The sequence below is a fragment of the Berkeleyomyces rouxiae genome (assembly GCF_048999995.1).
Source record: "Berkeleyomyces rouxiae strain 22BRR77 chromosome Unknown BrBRR77_ptg000004l, whole genome shotgun sequence".
NCBI classification, from domain to species: Eukaryota; Fungi; Ascomycota; class Sordariomycetes; order Microascales; family Ceratocystidaceae; genus Berkeleyomyces; species Berkeleyomyces rouxiae.
Window position 1 is genome coordinate 1,118,934 of NW_027396494.1, and position 18,929 is coordinate 1,137,862.

Here is an 18,929-nt window from a genome sequence, read left to right on the forward strand (position 1 = left end):
TGAGATCTGCCCTACGGCACATTCTTTATTCGAGCCTTTTGGGGTGAGGGCGAATATGTCAGTGAATCGTTACTTCTCTTCTCTTGTTCTCCCTAGGTTCTATGTTCTCCCTCTCCCTGCCTTTGTATCCCAGGTCGTGGGAACTGTGGGTCTCCATGTGCACGTGCCCTGGGGTCACGTGTCATCATGTACCCTGGTTGTACCCTTACACTAACTCAACAGAGCCCCTGAGGACACTGCTCAAACGTAGTGGGCCCCCGCCAGCCGGGAGATGTAGTCCAAGATGGTGCAGTTGTCAGTCATGAGAGCAAGTTGCGTGGTGATGAAGACTGCATACGGAACTCAACCAAGAGGCTAATTCGGAGTTTAGACTCGGCTTCAGAGCCTTTTTGGTTGGTGGTAATTTCTGCCCTGATGATGCCTCGTAAATAGGTAACTGAGGGTGAAAAAAGAAATGAGATTCCTTGTCTTGTTCTCGGGGGCTTGAGATTGTTGTCTGTATCGTTCAAGTCACTGTGATGTAGTATTGTGTAGATCTTGAGCATCATCAGTGGTAACCCTTGTCTGTAGCCCAGGTGTCACAAACCTAGGGTTCCGTCTCAGCCTCATCTACACACTGTGTAGTACCCATACAAGATACCGTCCAAGCTGCGTGCAGCCGTGCAAGTACACGGTGCGGCAAAGTCGCCCCACTAGCTAGCTCACTAACCCCTCCTTTGCCATTTCCATCGAAAGCGTGATGTTTAGCGGGGTTGAGGAGTTTTACTGCTAGACCACACGGACTTCTCAGCGACCGTTCAACTAACTCGCTGTCTTACAGCAGCTTGTTTAGCCTGTGCCGCTATTGAGCCACAGCGTCTTGATAGTTTTGGCCGAGGCCGCTGCTGCGAAAAAAAGTCTATTCACAGTCACGGCCCATCGACGTCGTTATCGTACAATTCTTCGTCATCGAGCATCGCGATCGTGCTTTTGCCATCTTGCTGCGTCTGGCTGTTTGTCCCTTTGGCCTCTCTACGCCACCACAAACGTCTTGTTTGCGACAACGCCTCGCCTCCTCGATCCATAAAACCAGCCGCCATCGCCATCGCCGTGCTGTCCTTGTCCTCGCTTCGCTTCTCTGCCTGACGCCGATATCTTGCTCACCCAGTTCCCTGTCGCAGATACATACCAAACCTTGCCCTCCTCGCCGTCAAAATGTCCAACCCTAACGACGAGAACCTCGCCCGCCAGGCCCAGCAGATGAACCTGAACCAGCAGCAGCAACAGCCTGCCGGCCAGGCCCCGTCCTTCCGTCCTGGTGGCGCTTCGTTTACCCCCGGTGCCTCCAGCTTTACCCCCGGTGCCTCCAGCTTCACTCCCGGGCAATACGGCAACATGTACGGACAGTATCAACAGCAGGGCGGCTACTACCAGCAGCAGCAGCAGCAAGGTGGCTACTATCCTCAATATGGCCAGGGCCAAGGCCAAGGCCAGGGTGGCTACCAACAGAACTACAACCAGTACAACCAGGGCTACAGTATGTGTCATGTTACAAATACATCATTGTCTCTCCTCTGGACCAAAGTGGAATACTAACAAGCCCTCCATCCGTCAGACCAGCAACAATACGGCCAGTACGGCCAGCAACAACAACAACAACAACAACAGAGAAACAACAACAACAACACCAGACAGAATGCGCCAGCCCCCGCTGCTGCTACCTCTTCTGCGCCCAAAGTCCTAAGCATCGGTGGCGACTCTAAGCCCAAGGTCCTCAGTCTTGGTGGTGATGCCAAGCCCAAGGTTGCCAAGGTGCTCTCTCTAGGAACTCCTGCTACTGCTCCCACAAAGGAGGAGCCCAAAGAGGGGACCAAGAAAGAAGAGCCCAAGAAAGAAGAAGCTAAAAAGGAGGAGCCCAAGAAAGAAGAGCCCAAGAAGGAGGCCGCCCCTAAGAAGGAGGCCCCCGCTAAGGCTGCTGCTAAGAAGGCCAATGCTTCTGGCTCCGGCAGTTCTACCCCTGTCGCCAATCGTCAAGCTGATGCTGTCGAAAAGGAGCAGTCTGCTGATGTCGACCAGGAGACCCTCGAGGGTCTGTACGGCAAGGAGCACGTCAACATCATTTTCATTGGTCACGTCGATGCCGGAAAGTCGACTCTGGGCGGTTCAATCCTCTACGCCACTGGCATGGTTGACGAGAGAACCATGGACAAGTACAAGCGCGAGGCCAAGGAGCTTGGTCGTGAGACCTGGTACCTGTCATGGGCTCTGGATCTTACCAAGGAGGAGCGTGCCGCCGGAAAGACTGTCGAGGTCGGCCGTGCCTACTTTGAGACCGAGAAGCGCCGCTACTCTATTCTGGATGCTCCCGGCCATAAGACCTACGTGCCTAGCATGATTGGTGGTGCCTCCCAGGCCGATGTCGGTATTCTGGTCATTTCTGCCCGTAAGGGTGAGTACGAGACCGGTTTTGAGCGTGGTGGCCAGACCAGAGAGCACGCTATGCTTGCCAAGACCCAGGGTGTCAATAAACTGATCGTTGTTATTAACAAGATGGATGACCCTACCGTCGAATGGTCTGAGGATCGCTACAAGGAGTGCACTACCAAGCTCAGCCAGTTCCTGAAGGCTACCGGCTACAACCTGAAGACGGACGTCCAGATCATGCCCGTCGCTGCCCAGATCGGTGCCGGTATCAAGGAGCGTGTTGACCCCAAGAAGTGCCCGTGGTACAGCGGCCCGTCTCTGCTGGAGTATCTGGACAACATGAAGTCGCTGGATCGCAAGTTGAACGCTCCCTTCATGATGTCTGTCAACGGCAAGTACCGTGATCTGGGTACCATGGTTGAGGGTAAGATTGAGGCTGGTGTCATCAAGAAGAACATGAGTCTAATCATGATGCCCAACAAGCAGCCTGTTGAGGTTTCTGCTCTGTATACCGAGACTGAGGACGAGGTACAGATTGCTCAGTGCGGTGAGCAGGTCCGTATCCGTCTCCGGAACATTGAGGAAGAAGAGGTGCAGCCCGGCTTTGTGCTCTGCTCTCCCAAGCGTCTTGTGCACAACGTGACGACGTTTGAGGCGCAAATAAAAATTCTCGAGCTCAAGACCATCCTGACCAGCGGTTTCAACTGCGTGCTCCACGTGCACGCCGCCATCGAGGAGGTCACTTTCGATGCTCTGCTTCACTCCTTGCAGAAGGGCACCAACCGCAGAAGCAAGAAGGCCCCCACCCACGCCAAGAAGGGTGACAGTATCATTGCTCGCCTCAAGGTTATTGGCGGTGTTGGCTCTGTGTGTGTTGAGAAGTTTGAGGACTACGCCCAGATGGGTCGTTTCACTCTGCGTGACCAGGTAAGCTTCATGTTACCCTACAGCTAACATTCTGATGACACTAAGCTTAGATACGATAACTAACTAATTTCTTTTCTCTTTTTTAGGGTCAAACTATTGCCATCGGCAAGATCATCAAGCTGTGCACTGACGAGTAAATGTGCTATTGCCAGATGAGTGATGCCGAAAAATGTGTCCTTTCACGTAGGCTATGGCTTGAGATAGAAGGGCTTAATCTAGTTGTAATGGCGATGCTATGGATTTCAACTGGAGCAGCAGACCCCAGATCGCGTATCAAAAAAGAAAAGAAAATGTAACGGACAGCTAGATTTGAGAATTTTGATTTGGGCATGGCATGACATATGGTCTGTTCTTGAATTTGTCTAAGTGCTTTTTTTTGAGGAACTTGACGTGATATATTCGAGTGCATGAGGCTAAAACGGTATTGATGTTGTCAGCTTTGAGTGTGGCTAAGGGCTCAGTGCTGGAAGCTAGGCTGCTAGCGGAGACATCGGGCTATTTTCCAAAGAGATCCAGCCAGTGATAGCGCCAATAATCAAAGCAGGTTCCCATCTGCTACACTTGACAAATCGTGGCCTCACCGCGGGGCGCCGACGGGGTGTGGCAGCCCTCAAAAAGCCGCTGTGACTGTGTCCGTTGAGCACCGTCCGAGATATCTATGGTCTGCGGGGCCAGTGAAGAAATTTCTTCGGATCTTTCTGGGGAATGATGTGACGCCGGGTGGCAGGTCTTTCTCGATTTTTTCCCTGTCATAGGTATCCAAAGGGTTCCCTTTGTAGTGCTCCAAATGGCCCTCATTCTTTGCCATCATCATGTACATAGCACTTCCGTATCGTATCTAGATCTACTATAGTCCGCATGTCCCCCAAGGGATGGACGGGAGACATGTTCTCCCCCGCGAGACTCTAATAACAAGATAACATCTGTTACACTTGATAAGGTTACACAACACTTTGAAGCGGTGTTCTGTAGCCGCGTGGATTGCTGACGAAAAGCACCAGTGGTTTCGTTCTAGGATAAAGGTACTCGAACGCTACGCTTTTCAGATTTTCCTTTGTCTGAGCAATCTGAACGTTATTATAGATCACATCTGTAAATACTATGAAGCGCCTTACGACTTCGATACTGGTCGAGACAACTCTTTGGGCCGTATCTGCTTGTGAGCTCAAAGCTCCCCTGAAGCTTTCGGCTTTTAATAGCCAAAGCAGTATTCTCTCGTAGCTGGGTCCCTAGAAATACACATGCTACAGCGTTCAGCAGACCCTACCCGTCCCAGGTTGAAACGTGAGGAAAAAGACATGGACCGTTGTTTACAACTCACTCAAAGGGCTCAATAATGTAGAGAAAATGGATGGCATGCCAGCAGCCGCTTGCACGACGTTTTCAGTAGGGGTGTATGCAACTAAGAAACGCAACAAGCCAATCATATGTAGCTAACTAAATGATTTGGCTACTTGTGGCATGGACTTGGAAGTACTCGAGCTCCGACATATTCCGAGCCGTCGTTGGGAGATATCAGGGGGGTCATATCGGAAGGCAGAGCACGTGCTCGAGCAATGCTCAGTCACGCTAGCCGATGCTACGTCAAGGAGGGAGAGCCCGTTCGCTTCGACGGTGAGGTTCCAGACAGGACGGACGGACGCGTCCCGGGCACCATCGGCAGACAGAGGGACATGTCCTGGCCGAATACACTTCTGAGTCTCCCGCTGTTCTTCAACGCATGTAAATAGCGTGGCTACCTTATCAGTGCGTTGTAATTATACTTGGGCGCAACTACGTCTCAAGACACAACTGTCTTCTTGAAGCTCTACGCTGATACTTGGTTTGTTGCAGCCCACATCACGCACCTGCTTGAGCCTCATCTTCGAACATCGTAGCCAACTTGACTTCCCCAGATTTTTCGGCTTGTCTAGTAGAGCCTCAAGCCGGTAGATATCAAAGCGTGCACGAAAATAACTCGGAAGAGACAAGACGGGCTGCTTCAACGTGAAGCTTCTCCTTTCGGTGGCCATATCCGAGGGGAGGGGGCAGCTATTGCGGGAGAGGTAGGGTGTACATAGCGACAGCTGATACGGCCACCACAAGTAAAAGTACTTGCACAAAGAATACAAAGAGACATGAGCACAAGTACAAGCGGGAGATAAAGATGTTTGTAACGTAGGAGCTCTTGAGATGTTGTTGTATACAAGACGTCGCAGGAGCACATGCATGTCCTGTGCAAGTTCACCAGGGCAAATCCAGAGTCACACACAAAACCCTCTTCTGCCACAACTATTTGCCCGAGCTTCCATATCCTACTCGTAACCTCTTCTCTTTGGCCTCCTGCATTTCGACATTGTCGTGGCCAGCTTACACAGCTATCTTTGATCCCAAGTCGTGCAGTCTTGTGGGCAGGCGCAGAAATAAAAGTGGGGACACCCATCCATGCAGCCGTTTAAGCGGGAAGGTGCCACGCACAGGATCATCCTCGGCTTAGAACGGAAAGATGGAAGTTTCTTGTTCCGTTGGAAGCTGTTTCCCCTGCGGGTTTGTTCAGTGCAGTGGAATGAGTGTGCCAGGGACTTGTACCCAGGTACATTACATATGTACATAGTTATGTATGTATGAAGACTAGTTAAGCATGTAAAGGTAAATGGACTCACAGATTGTTTTCTGCTTCCTGTCTGTTATCCTGCATGTTGACGGAAGGAACGCGCTCTTTTCTTGTCTGTGGTCTCGTCTCGCATGCACCTTTAATTGTGCTGGATGATTCTTATGGCGGTCTGGATTTCACCATGGGGCGTCATTTACCATACAAACCGAGTGGAGGGGGATACTTAGATACATGCCTAGATACGCAGAGTCAAGAGTCAGCGCAATTACCCAGCCTACTATTATTATTACATACATGCATCGTAATGTCTGGAGAAGCTGCTCAAAGAATCTAGGGAAAACAAGGAAACTACCACACGTCAGGTGCCTTGGTCACGAGAGCCATAGCCGCTGCTAGCCTAGGAAGGAGCAAACAAATAAAGATGCAATTTCAAGCACCCAAAAAGCATCGTCCCGGGAGACAACCGTGACAGTAAATATTCTAGAACAACGCCGATTCGAAGCAGGGGCACACACAACAAGACATCTCAGAAGAAGAAAACCGCCCCGGATAAATAATATCTGCGCATCTACAACCATACACAATGAATAGAAAGCTTTTGTCCTCTCTTGGCGGCCAAGCCTAGGTCCACGTCAAAGTGTTGCTAAAGTTGAGTCTGGGGAAAGGAAGTCTGGGGTAAAGGAGGAAACTACAAAAGTGGGAAATGGGAGTTGCTCAAGAAGGGGACGGGGGGGGGGGCGTGTTAATCGTCAGCCTGGACTTGGGCCAATCAGCTGGCTCGCATTTAATTTTCGGCATCCAGCAAATAGAACTACACGCCTTTCTGTCTTCTTGTCAACGAGAGCTCAGTCTAGACTTGCGGCAAGCCACTTGGTGCAGGAATTAGCTTCGTACATTTCATTCTGGGGCTGCTGGCCTGCCGGTGCCTGTTTGAGAAATTTAAGCTTGGGCAGAGATACAAGTAAACATAGCTGCATATGGGAGTTTGGCTAGGCCTCGGATCAAGGGACCGAAGGTTGGGTATGGGAGCCTCGGGAAAAGTCGGGGAGGACTATATACAAGTATACAGGTTAAGGTAGACCGACACCCACTGGGACTTTGAGAAAGACAGCAATTTATGTAGTACTATGATTGGTATACGAGGACAAGGTTGGAAGGAGATCGTGTGAGGATCTGCCGAACTCGACATCATATCCAACCCTATATCTAACCCTTACGAAGCCACTGAAGACAGCCTAAGACCTCGCTTCATCACAAGAAAGGCGAAAAGGGTACTCCGTGTCTTTGCAGTCTATGAACATAGTTATCCTTTGCCAGCAGAGGAGCATAATGTCCCTCAGTATTTATATATATGTATATAAACGCCGCAGATATTTACTCTAAAAGTATTCCAGGTATATCTCATAGTCATAGCCCACCCTTACACTCATGTTGTTCATACTAAGTTGATCATGAAATACTAGCTGTATCTTTCAAACATCCCAGCATCAAGAAAGCTTCCTGCAATGTCTCTCTCTCGTGGTCTTGTGCTGTGTTCCGGTTTCTTCCATACGGTCGTACAAGAGCCACATGCTTGATTGTAGATTCACGCCCTTATTCACAGGTTTGCTTGTTCTCTACAAGTACTTGCAGATGCATTCTCGATTCTGATTATTTGAGTGCCACTAACTAGTTGCACAAGTAGCTAACTACCCCAGAACCTGAACCAAAGCTGGCTGGGTGGCTTTGCTCTAGTACCACATATTGGTTTTCGTTACTATACATATAACACATCACATGACGGTGCTTTGCGATTTGGGGCTCGTTTTTTCGGCCTTTGCGTGGAGAACACCCCGTAAAGAGGGAGTTCTAAGCATTAATTGCACATAGATACTCAGGAAATACAGCAAGCCGTCATACTTGAAGTTGTCATATGACCTTGGTTTGTCCTTGACTTGTCAAAAAGGGTTACCTTGTTCATGGAAGGATTGCAGGCACAGGGGTGTTTCAATTGCGTAGTTGGATGAACTTCCAAGAGAGCGAGCGCAGCTAAGGACATTGCCGATTGATTGTTTAACCAAGTAGGAAAACAGACCAGACAACCCGGGTTAATATCGTGCACGATCGAGGGCAAGCTGATCCCGTGATCTTCCTTGACCGTAATGCTGGTATTCAGCCCCCCTCCCCTTCCCCCAGAACGGGCTGTGCACGCCGGCAGGAGAATGCAGGCCAAGGCTAGAGCGTTAGAGATGGTAGGGAGAGGCTGTTCTGCCGCCGAGATGTCAGAAGATTTCATGATTCTGTATAACTCACCGTGAGACGGCAGGAAAGCAGAAGAAAGGCTCGAGGCAGTTTGACGTAAAACCGTGTGAGCTGTGGGCTGGGAGCCGGACAACAAGCAAGAAAGAGTCTAAAGACGGGCTCTCTACTATGCAGATATCTTGTAAGCAAAGGTGTATCTGACCCGAAGAACGGGCGTAAGAATACACAAAACTACAAGTGTGATTGTCAGTATAACTCGGGGTACAAGGTACAAGGTACAAAGTACAATACAAGCATGTTCGTTCACCGATAAACAGGGAAGGAAGGCTTGCCGCGACTTCTTCCGTACCCCAGATTCAGCACCGAGCAAGACGGTAGCTTCTCAAACGGGCGTCTCTTTCCCTTTCCTGTGCAGTATTGTGGGGCTCAAGCGTACCAAAAGTATCTCGCCACATTCAAAGCCGTTGGCGCGTCATGGGCCGTCTGCAGACTTTTGGCCCCACGGTCAACCGGGACTGGGCCACTGGGACGGGCACATATGCGAGCTAGATCAGACGTGTGAAGACTGCCATGCTCTAGTTGGCTAGTTAGTTATAAGTAGTGACAAGTGTACGAGAATACCTGCATTTCTATGGCCAATAATGGGAGACATGGCTGGACATCCAAGACACACGCCCCCCCTTCCTCCTAGTCTCCGTTTCTCCTTGGTTCATGGTTCCGAGGCGGCTATGGTCTATGCTCGTCCCGATTCTCACCGGGCGACCACGATGCCTCCTAATAAGACACTGCGACGTTTGGGCGTCCAGGTGCGAGGACTCGTTTGTATAAAGACGAGGGCATCCCGCATGTTACCAGACGGAAAAGAAAGCTTTAATATCGACATCGTCAACATCTTCTTCTCTCTTGCGCTTCACGCTCTGAATACCATCCATCTTCCTTCAACTTCTCTGCCTTTCCTGATCTGACTTGCGCTCTAAGACTCTTCTCCAACTCCACTGCTTCTTAGGCCGTCTTATTTGCCTACTTCCAAAAACGTCACCTGGAGAGCTGCTTAGACTGCCTCTGTTTATAAATTCTTATCCTTCCCCTTGGAACACACAATCACAAGTGAGAATTCCCCCACAGACACCCTACATGACCGCATTGCCCGCCATGTCTTCCATGAAACGTCCCAGCCCCCGGGTTGCTAACCAGCGCTTCCCAGTGATTGCCAGCAATGTCAACAAGACGGGTCTGCACCCCGCCGGCGTAGAGCCGCACCCGAAACACACGGAAATCGGTAAGTTGCCCTGGCGAGAACCTGCCATGTCTTTTCTTTCTTGGCCTGCTAACAAGCAACAGAGGAGGAGCTACACGAAAAGGCTCACATCGACTACAACCGCGTTGCCATTGTCGCCAACGCCTCGGTGGCTTCTCTTTACGAGGATGCCCTGGTTTACGAGACCGGCACGGCCATCACCTCCAGCGGTGCCCTGTCCGCCTACTCCGGCGCCAAGACGGGCCGTTCTCCTCTTGACAAGAGAATTGTCAAGGAACCCTCATCCGAGAAGGATGTGTGGTGGGGCCCTGTCAACAAGGCCATGTCTCCCGAGGTAAGCACGACTCGAGCCCCTGCAGCTTTCGGTGTGGCCCCACATCGACTTCTCCACAATTGACGTACTCGCTACTTTTAAGGCGAAGTAGGGGAGAGGCCCGTGGGAGATGTTCCCGCCTGCATTTCTCTACTCTGCTCTTCTTCTCTTTTGCACGTTTTCTTTTGGCTAACATCTGCTTCTCTCTTTCTCCTACAGACCTGGAAGATCAACCGCGAGCGTGCTGTTGACTACCTCAACACCCGTAACCGCATCTACGTCGTTGATGGCTACGCCGGCTGGGATGAGAAGTACCGCATCCGCGTGCGTGTTGTATGTGCCCGCGCCTACCATGCGCTCTTCATGCGCAACATGCTGATCCGTCCTCCCCCGGAGGAGCTGGAGCACTTCCACCCCGACTACACTATCTACAACGCCGGCTCGTTCCCCGCCAACCGCTACACTGAGGGCATGACCTCCGGCACGTCTGTAGCCATTAACTTTGCCGATAAGGAAATGGTTATTTTGGGTACTGAGTACGCCGGCGAGATGAAGAAGGGTGTCTTCACTGTGCTCTTCTACGAGATGCCCATCAAGCACAATGTGCTAACTCTGCACTCCTCGGCCAACGAGGGCAAGAAGGGCGATGTGACACTCTTCTTTGGTCTTTCCGGTACGGGAAAGACTACGCTGTCTGCGGATCCCAACCGTGCGCTCATTGGCGACGATGAGCACTGCTGGAGTGACAACGGCGTCTTCAACATTGAGGGTGGCTGCTACGCGAAGTGTGTGGGTCTCTCCGCCGAGAAGGAGCCCGATATCTACGGCGCCATCCGCTACGGCTCGGTGCTAGAGAACGTTGTCTTTGATCCTACGACGCGTGTTGTTGACTACGATGACTCTACCCTGACTGAGAACACCCGCTGTGCCTACCCCATCGAGTACATCAGCAATGCCAAGATCCCCTGCCTGTCTGAAAACCACCCCAGCAACATCATCCTCTTGACATGTGACGCCCGCGGCGTGCTGCCCCCCATCAGCAAGCTGGACCGCTCGCAAACCATGTTCCACTTCATTTCCGGCTACACGAGCAAGATGGCCGGTACCGAAGACGGCGTCACCGAGCCGCAGGCCACCTTCTCCAGCTGCTTTGCCCAGCCCTTCCTGGCCCTGCACCCCATGCGCTACGCATCAATGCTGGCGGACAAGATCGAGGCGCACAAGGCCAACGCCTGGTTGCTCAACACTGGCTGGTGCGGCGCCGGCTACACCCAGGGAGGTAAGCGGTGCCCGCTCAAGTACACGCGCGCCATCCTGGATGCCATCCACTCGGGCGAGCTGGCAAATGTCGAGTACGAGACCTACGGCATCTTCAACCTGCAAGTGCCCAAGTCGTGCCCTGGCGTACCGGCTGAGATCCTCAACCCCAAGACGGCGTGGACCGCGGGTGCTCAGAGCTTTGAGTCCGAGGTCGTCAAGCTGGCGAATCTGTTCAACGAGAACTTCAAGCAGTACGCCGATGAGGCTACTGATGATGTGATCAAGGCTGGTCCTATTGTGTAAGCATAGCCAAAGATGAGAGCAGAATAACAGATATGCTCTTTTAGGATTCGCTTCTCCCCCGGGGTTTCTCTGGGACTTTCTTGTTCTTGTTTTGTTCTCTTTTTGTCCTGCATCAGGACTTATGCATGTTACATTTCGTTTTTTTTTCATCGGTTGTTATTTCACAGTCTGTCCACTTAATAGAATAGCAGACCACCGCTATTTGCTAGTTTATAGTTTAAGCAAAATTGAACATTGAGCATCTACGATATCTTGAATCTCGCCTTCTCTAACCATGCGCTCTGTGGCTTTTGTACTCTAATTAAGCTGTCTGTCCTCTGGCATGCACACGACGTAGTTAAAATGGCAAAAGGGCCAGACATATCTGATCGACCCGCTCTTGACAATCCACTTGCCCTCCTCTGCATCTTTGGCACCGCATGTGCGCAAGAGAAGCTCTACTTCCTCAGGCGTGCGCGTCCGGATGGCCGACATGATGCCGTCAAAGACTACGACAAATGGCAAGATGGGCAGCACATACGTGAACAGCAGGACCGCCGGTGCGCGCCACTTAAGCGCGTAGAACGGCGCAATGAGCATCATCCCGATGCCGAGCACAACCAGGGTCATGAAGCCGGAGAACGAGCGATCCTGCAGCTCAAAGATACTGCAACGATTAAGTAGGTGTTAGCGAGATATCCCATGGTGCACAAACAGGTAATTCTTTTTTTCTCTTTTTCTAGAAACAACAGAGGCCACAACTCACGCAAAGCCATCGCTTGTTTCTACTGTGTTCTTGAGGATTCGCCGCGCCAGTGTGTCGTCAAAGTGGTGGAACGCCAAATTGAACAGCCGAAACACGCGGCCCCCATTACGCGTCCAGCGCTGCATCAGATCGCGTGGCGCCGCCGCCGCATCGACGCTCTGCGACTCAAACGAGAGCATGACCTGTGTCTCCCCGCCATGAGCACGCTGACGCATGCGCTCACGCTCCGCGGCCTCGGCGACGGCGCGCTCCCAGCCCCACACATTCGGATGCAAGTCCGTCATGACAAAGGGCACGCGCGGCTGGCCGCGCGCCGCCAGCTCGGCGTTGATGTGCGCCTCGATCATGGGCGTCGGGCCGCCGGCGCCGGCGCAAAAGTCCAGAAAGCGGTAGGCCGAGATGCGCGAGCCGAGATGCGAGAGCAGCACGGAGGCAGCGACGCGTGAGGCCGGTGGCGTGTTGACGATGGGGATGGAGGTGTTCCAGCCGACGGTCAGGGCACTCTGCACATATGTGCGCAGAAAGGAAGGGAACCTGCGAAGCCAGTCAGCATCGGAGCTTTGGGTACGTGAGGTAGTCGGCATACCACGTCTGGTCATCGATCTCAAAGACCTGCATGCGCGGAATGAGAGGCATAATAGGCTTCAAGACTCAATAAAACACGTAAAACCTTGTTTCAATTAGAACAACAAACTATGGCTTCCCAGCGTTTCACAAGCAAAATCTACAGCAAGTGTCTCTATCCCGGTGTACATTCGCTGCAAGGCTGGCCACAGCTCGCTCGGAATTGCTGACGTACAAGGCTGAACATGAAGTCAAGTCGTCAAAGAAAAGTGGAGCCGCCAACACTCGACTAACATGAATGCAGCAGGTGCCTGTTTTGGCACAGCTTCGAGAATCATGAATGCACCAGCAACTACCAAAAGCATATGCGCCGAGGGACTCGACACTCTTTTTCGGCATTGTAGTTTCTTTGGCCAAGTAACAGGGAGTGTGGGCGAAATAAAATAAAGAGTATATATACCTAAAGAAGAGAAGTTTATAGGAATTCATCCTGTTTGTATGTAATAGAAGCCAATGAAGTAAATGAAAGCCCGGGTTGTAGACAAAGGAAAAGAAAAAAGACAAGAGCCTGCTGCTTAACAAGAAAGAAAGAAGCCCCCCCGGAACAAGATGGATATCCAGCCGACCAATAATTGAGCCTCTGCCGAGTGACGGGGGGAAAGCAAACGAAACAAAGGAAACCAACCACATCAAACCCATGGGGTCATGTGCAAGATGTCGAGAGACTGGATCCCACTCTAAAAGAAACCTCAGCGCTATCATCACGTAACTAACTACCGCCCTAATTCTTGGAAAAAAACTTCCACCACGCCTTCTTCTTGTGCTCACCAGAGTTCTCCTCCTGCACGTTGTGCTCGCCCACAATGGCCAGGAATACCTGGTCCAGTGTGGTAGTGCTGACCGAGTAATGTTGAATACCCAGCATCTCCTTGTTGTCCTCGAGCAGGACCAGCAGGCGGCCAATGGCGCTAGGCGCAGTGCCGCTGCCGGCCTGTCCATGGTTGGATCTACCAGTAGCAGCCAGTACTGAGGCGGCGGGGACTGAAAAGCGGGTTTGGCCGTGGTAGGTTTTGTCTAAAGCGAGGTGTGTTAGTAATGTATCTTGAAAAAAACAGAAAAGGGGAGGGGAAAAAAGAGACTTACCCTGCATAACAACGTCAGGGAGAGTGGATTGAATCCAGTTTTGTAGTTGTGCCATCTCCTCGTTGCTCGTACGTGGGGCCGACTTGCTGACCAAGTGGATGTGCAATGCATCGCCAAATCTCGCTCTAAGTTCATCAATTGTGCCTTCTGCCAGCATTCTCCTGGCCATGATTCCAATACGGCCTGCCAGGGCATCGGCCTCTTCCATGCTGTGGGTAGTCAGCAGGATACTGCGGCCGGGGACCGTGTTCTGCAGAGTCTTCCACATGATGCGCTTCGCAGCAGCATCCAGACCAGAAGACGGCTCGTCGAGTACGACTACGCCGGGGTTGCCCATCAGTGCGATGCCCAGAGACAGCTTGCGCTTGTTGCCGCCGGAGAGGGCGTGCGCAGGGCGTGTCGCAAAGGCTCCAATGCCAACGGCTGAGATAATGGCAGAGACGCTGTGCTCCATGTCGGCGACGCCGCGCACGCGGGCGTAGAACTCGAGATGTTCCTTGACGGTCATGTGATCAATGGCGTCAAACTGGGGGCAGACGCCCAGGTTAGCACGGGCAGAAACCAACTTGCTAGTGACCGAGTGGTTCTCAATGAGAACGTCGCCACCGTGTCTACCCGTTGGGCGCACATCACCACGGATCATGGAGATTGTGGTAGACTTTCCGGCACCGTTGGGACCAAGCAGGGCGTAAACCTCTCCCTGGTAAATGTTAAATGATAGGTTATCAACTGCCGTGTTCTTGCCAAAGGTCTTGGTTAGGTTCTGCACCTGCAGACCAGCAGTGCCAGTCTTATCGGTCATTGAACGGTTTTCGTGATACGGACCCTCCTCGGTATTAACGGTAGCCTCGGGCTTCTTGCCACGACCGAGAATCTTGCGGAACCACGAAGCGGTCGCACCGCCATCAAGGGAGAGGAGAATAATTGTGTACACGGTAATCTGCACAATGAGATACAGGATTGGACCACCGTAGTACTCGATGCCGACAGGGTTGCTGGCAAGCTCCTGGCCGTCGCAGGTAGTCGAGAAGATATTGAGCGCAACAAACAGGGCCCGTAGAGCGCTGCCAATGGGGGCAAACGCCGACACAATGTAGTGAACAACCAGAAGCTGGTCATCGACCTTGGTGACAGCAGCAAAGACCATAGTTGACATGTAAGCAATGAAGTATGCAGCGAAAACAAGGAACTGAAAGCCTGCAGCATAGGCATACGTTCCGAGCTGGGTCTTGGCCCAAAGCGAAACAATATAGCCGAGCAGCGTCGAAGCAAGTCCGTAGAGCACCAGAACCAAAAAGATATAACCGATGTGGTACCAGGCGTCGGATATAGCAGCCCAGACAATAGTAACGATAGCGCTAACAAACAACACCACAAGAAAGTCTACTCCAGTGTACGCAAGCCATAGGGCACCAGGACGCACGCCATTGGAGTACTCGAAGCTGCGGATCAGACTCCGTCTCTCGACGTTTGGATATAGAGAGAAGAAGGCGGGGTAAATGACCAAGGCAATGGACATGTAAAGGACCAGCTGCAGACTATCGCCCATGGCGGGATTCCAGGGCGTGGCAAAGGCGTCAAACTGCGTGGTAATGGAGATGCCAGACATTAAAGAATTCAGAGTGTTTTGTGAAATAAGGGCATTTGTCAGGTAGTCATTGGCCTTGTAGGCAATGGTGAGGGTATCAGCCGACGAAGAAGGAATGAAGAAACCTCCAGGGGCAATAGAACTATAGTTTTGGTCGACGGCAGAAGTGAACTGCGACATAGTATCGACGAGGTTGTATTGCGGGACGATGCCATACTTGGCAAAGCTGCTAGTAGAGGAGTCGAGATAGGTCTGCAGCACATTGGTATCAACGGCCGAGGAAGAGCCGACCAGGAGAAGCGAGCCAAGGTCACTGGCTTCAAACTTCAGCTCGTTTCTCTGGTCAGGATCAACTTCGGAGCTAGGCGCACATCCAACAGCACTCTGGTCCTTGATCAAGAGGGACGTCAAAAGGGCGGCAATAATCGGCAGGACGATGGCAATCAGGTGCGGCACCCAGTTAGTCTTGAGAACGGTCAGTCTCTTCTGAGCCAGAACAACAACCTGGCGGAAGTAGCCGGTGGGCTGGCCTTGGGTAAGAGTCAGGCGAGAATTGGGGTTGGACCCATCGGCAGCGAAGCCTTCACGTGCAAGCGCCTCCTCGGGGAAGCCCTTGACAGATTCTTGGTGAATCTCCTCGGCCATGCGCAGGAAGACATCCTCGATAGTAGGACCAGAGAAACGGTAATCGTTCAAGCCAACTTCCTCCAGCGCTCGGATTACCTGGGCGGCAAGGGCAGAAGAGGGCGCAATATACGTCACAATATCAAAAGACACGACTTTTTCGACATTGGCAACTTCAGGCGCCATGTCAAGACGGCCGTGAGTGGTCACGTGCACACGGTAACCGCCACCCAGAGTGTCCTTGAGCCTAGCAGAGGCACCCTTAGCTTTCAACACACCCTTGGACAGAACAGCGATGTAGTCGGCAAGAAGGTCAGCTTCGTCAAGGAAATGAGTCGTCAGAACAATTGTTCGCTTGCCACGCTCAGCCAGCAAAATGTCCCAGAGCTTGCGTCTACTCAGAGGATCGATACCACTGCTGACCTCATCGACGCAGCAGACGGCACTTCCGCCAGTAAGCATCATGCCCAGCTGCAGCTTGCGCTTCTGACCGCCGGACAAGGTGCCGGCGAGGGCGGTCCGCTTCTTGCCAAGGTCGACAGCCTCGATGAGCTCGCGAATCTCTTCCTTGGAAGCCTGGTTGTTGGGGGACTTGAGACAGTTGAAAATGGCAATGTGCTCTTCGACGGTGAGATCATCCCACAGGACGTTTTTCTGCGGGGCAATGCCCAGACCGCCAGTGCCATCAATGGTGATGGAGCCAGATGTAGGCTGGTGCATGCCAGAAATAGCATCCAGGGTGGTACTCTTACCACTGCCGTTGGCGCCCAGAAGCGCGATAATCTGGCCACGTCCAGCGTTGAGAGTCAACTCGTTGACGGCAGTGACAGTGCCCTTGGGCTTCTGGAAGCAGGAGAGCATGGTGTTGAAGCGAGAAGGCGAATAGACCTTGGACATTTTCTCGATGACCAGCGGAGTGTCCTTCATATCCCGCTTTTCAATCTCGGCAGGGTCAAAGATGATGTTGCGGGTTTGGCCGTTGGATCCGTAGAGACGGTTCTCCAGCATAGCGCCCAGAACAGGATAAACAATGATGTGGATGATGAGGAAAGCCCAGAAAACAATACCGGCGAGTTCGAAACTGCTGTCGATAACCGGCGCGGTCTCGGTCAGGCTAGCGCCAACCCGTTCGTACTCGAAACGGGACATGTTGATGACAAAGAAGATGTAAGCGCAGGGCGGAAACAGAAAGCTAAGAACAGCCACGGTGCCTGCGTTTGGATCGCCCAGCATCTGAGCCATGATGGCTAAGCCGCCGACAACGATGACAGTAGTGTTGCCACTGATCTGGGCACTCTTAAAAAAGGCCGAAGCAAAGACAGAAAAGGACGCCATGGAAAGACCGCCAAGAATCTGGAAGATGATGACCAGCAGCGGCGAGGTGTGGGTGAAGACCCCCTGGCGCATGATGAGGGCACTGATGATCCAGGCCGGCAGATAGATGATGGCAAAGGAAATATGAGTCGCAAACATGCGCATGCAAACGCTGTGCCAGCGCTTCTTGACGGGCATCATTGAGTCGATGAGCCGGGACATACCGGTTTCCTTTTCCTGGGTCAGGAAGCCCGTCAGGTGGTAGGTGATCATGATGATTCCCGAGGCAAGCACCACGCCCATCCAGTTGATGACGGCCTTTTGGTAGTTTTGCGTGACCTCATCGTCGCGCTCGTCGCTCGTCATGTCGGTGTAGGGCAGTGAGTCCATGTTCTGCGGGAGGGCCGTGGCGTTGGTATCAACGGAGGTGATGGCGCTGTCAACGGCCTTCTTCAGCGGCAGCACGTAGATCTCGGCGTCGTTGTCGGTCTTGCCAATGTCGACGCGTCTGGCATCCAGCGCACCGTCGATGCGAATAGTGTAGTTCCAGACACCGCCGGAGCCCTGGGACGGAGACGAGTGGAACTCGACAGCGCCGTAGCAGCGACTAACGCCGCGCAGAGACGACCGGCAAACCAGGGAGAGCTCATCGGAGTTGGTGAAATTAACGGAGCGCACATCCGGAGAAGCGACGAGAGTCGTGAGTCGGCCGATGACATCGTCAATGTCGCCGCCGCTGAGGCCGTTGTTCACAAAGGCGATTGTCTTGCGGCTATCGTCGGCTGCAGTTACCAAAGCTTCTGGTAGAGTTCTGATGGGTCGCACAGAGCCCTATGAGGTGAGGGTTAGGGTTAGCACGCATAACTCTAGCTAGGCGACTGTGCACGAGCTGCATGAAGAACAGCAGCACTTTCAGCGACGCTAGGGCCCAGGGGAAATGTGAAAATAGAACAACAAAAACGCAGACAAAAACAGAGTAGCGCAGTCAACAAACAAGAAGGGGAAAACTCACAACACCGTACTTGGCTGGCGACGAGAACAGACTCTTTGCGAAGCTGAAGATGGCAGTGACGATGACGGGAACAGCGAAGGCGATGACAATAGTGCTGAAAAGATGTCGAAACAGCAGAATGCGAAAGTTCTTAGACATCAAGGCCCAAATCTGCCGTGGTGCTGCTGCCATGCTTCCTGGAGTCTTCTCGACGGTTAGTCGAGGACACGTGCTAGAGAAGACGGCAGAACAAGGTGCAGGGAGAGAAGAGAAAGAAAAAAGAAAAAAGTGAGGGCGGAGCTATGGCCTTGCTTTCGTACAGCCAAAAAAAAAAATCGGTCAGGGGAATAGAAAAGAAGCCCAGGAAGCAGAAGCCACATAAACTTGGCCCGGCGGTTAATCAGCGCGAGGGACGCCCAATTCTTTATACAAGAACGGGCGCAGCCAAAACACCACAACAGCCTCAGCCGCACCACGCGCTGGGGCGGCAAGAGAGATGCCCATCTCACGCCAAGACGGGACCTGTCTTGAACTGCAAGCCAAGCCGCCGCTCCGGCACAAATAAATTCCGGCTGATCGCAGCGGCGCCCTAGTCACCTAGCCAGTCCCCCCTCCCCCCCTCGACAATCTGGCGGGCAACTTAGCCGCAGTAGGGCTCACGA

General features: G+C 52.4%; 4 protein-coding genes across 4 annotated transcripts; 2 read left to right on the forward strand and 2 right to left on the reverse strand.

The window, feature by feature from the left end:
• Positions 1-1,194: 1,194 nt before the first annotated feature.
• BROUX77_004534 (uncharacterized protein) lies at positions 1,195-3,467 on the forward strand (the record flags this gene model as incomplete). Its single annotated transcript, XM_073749307.1, has 3 exons — positions 1,195-1,516; positions 1,595-3,330; positions 3,417-3,467. 3 exons carry the CDS (start codon positions 1,195-1,197, stop codon positions 3,465-3,467), a joined length of 2,109 nt encoding a protein of 702 aa, XP_073604991.1.
• Positions 3,468-9,298: 5,831 nt separating this feature from the next.
• Positions 9,299-11,298, forward strand: BROUX77_004535 (uncharacterized protein; the record flags this gene model as incomplete). Its single annotated transcript, XM_073749308.1, has 3 exons — positions 9,299-9,443; positions 9,506-9,756; positions 9,955-11,298. The coding sequence occupies 3 exons, from the start codon at positions 9,299-9,301 to the stop codon at positions 11,296-11,298; spliced, it is 1,740 nt and encodes a 579-aa protein (XP_073604992.1).
• A 297-nt stretch (positions 11,299-11,595) lies between these two features.
• Positions 11,596-12,679, reverse strand: BROUX77_004536 (uncharacterized protein; the record flags this gene model as incomplete). The annotated part of the gene is made up of 3 exons (XM_073749309.1): positions 11,596-11,944; positions 12,044-12,577; positions 12,630-12,679. The coding sequence occupies 3 exons, from the start codon at positions 12,677-12,679 to the stop codon at positions 11,596-11,598; spliced, it is 933 nt and encodes a 310-aa protein (XP_073604993.1).
• Positions 12,680-13,388: 709 nt separating this feature from the next.
• On the reverse strand, positions 13,389-18,459 carry BROUX77_004537 (uncharacterized protein; the record flags this gene model as incomplete). The annotated part of the gene is made up of 3 exons (XM_073749310.1): positions 13,389-13,681; positions 13,751-18,107; positions 18,289-18,459. 3 exons carry the CDS (start codon positions 18,457-18,459, stop codon positions 13,389-13,391), a joined length of 4,821 nt encoding a protein of 1,606 aa, XP_073604994.1.
• Between the last annotated feature and the right edge of the window lie 470 nt (positions 18,460-18,929).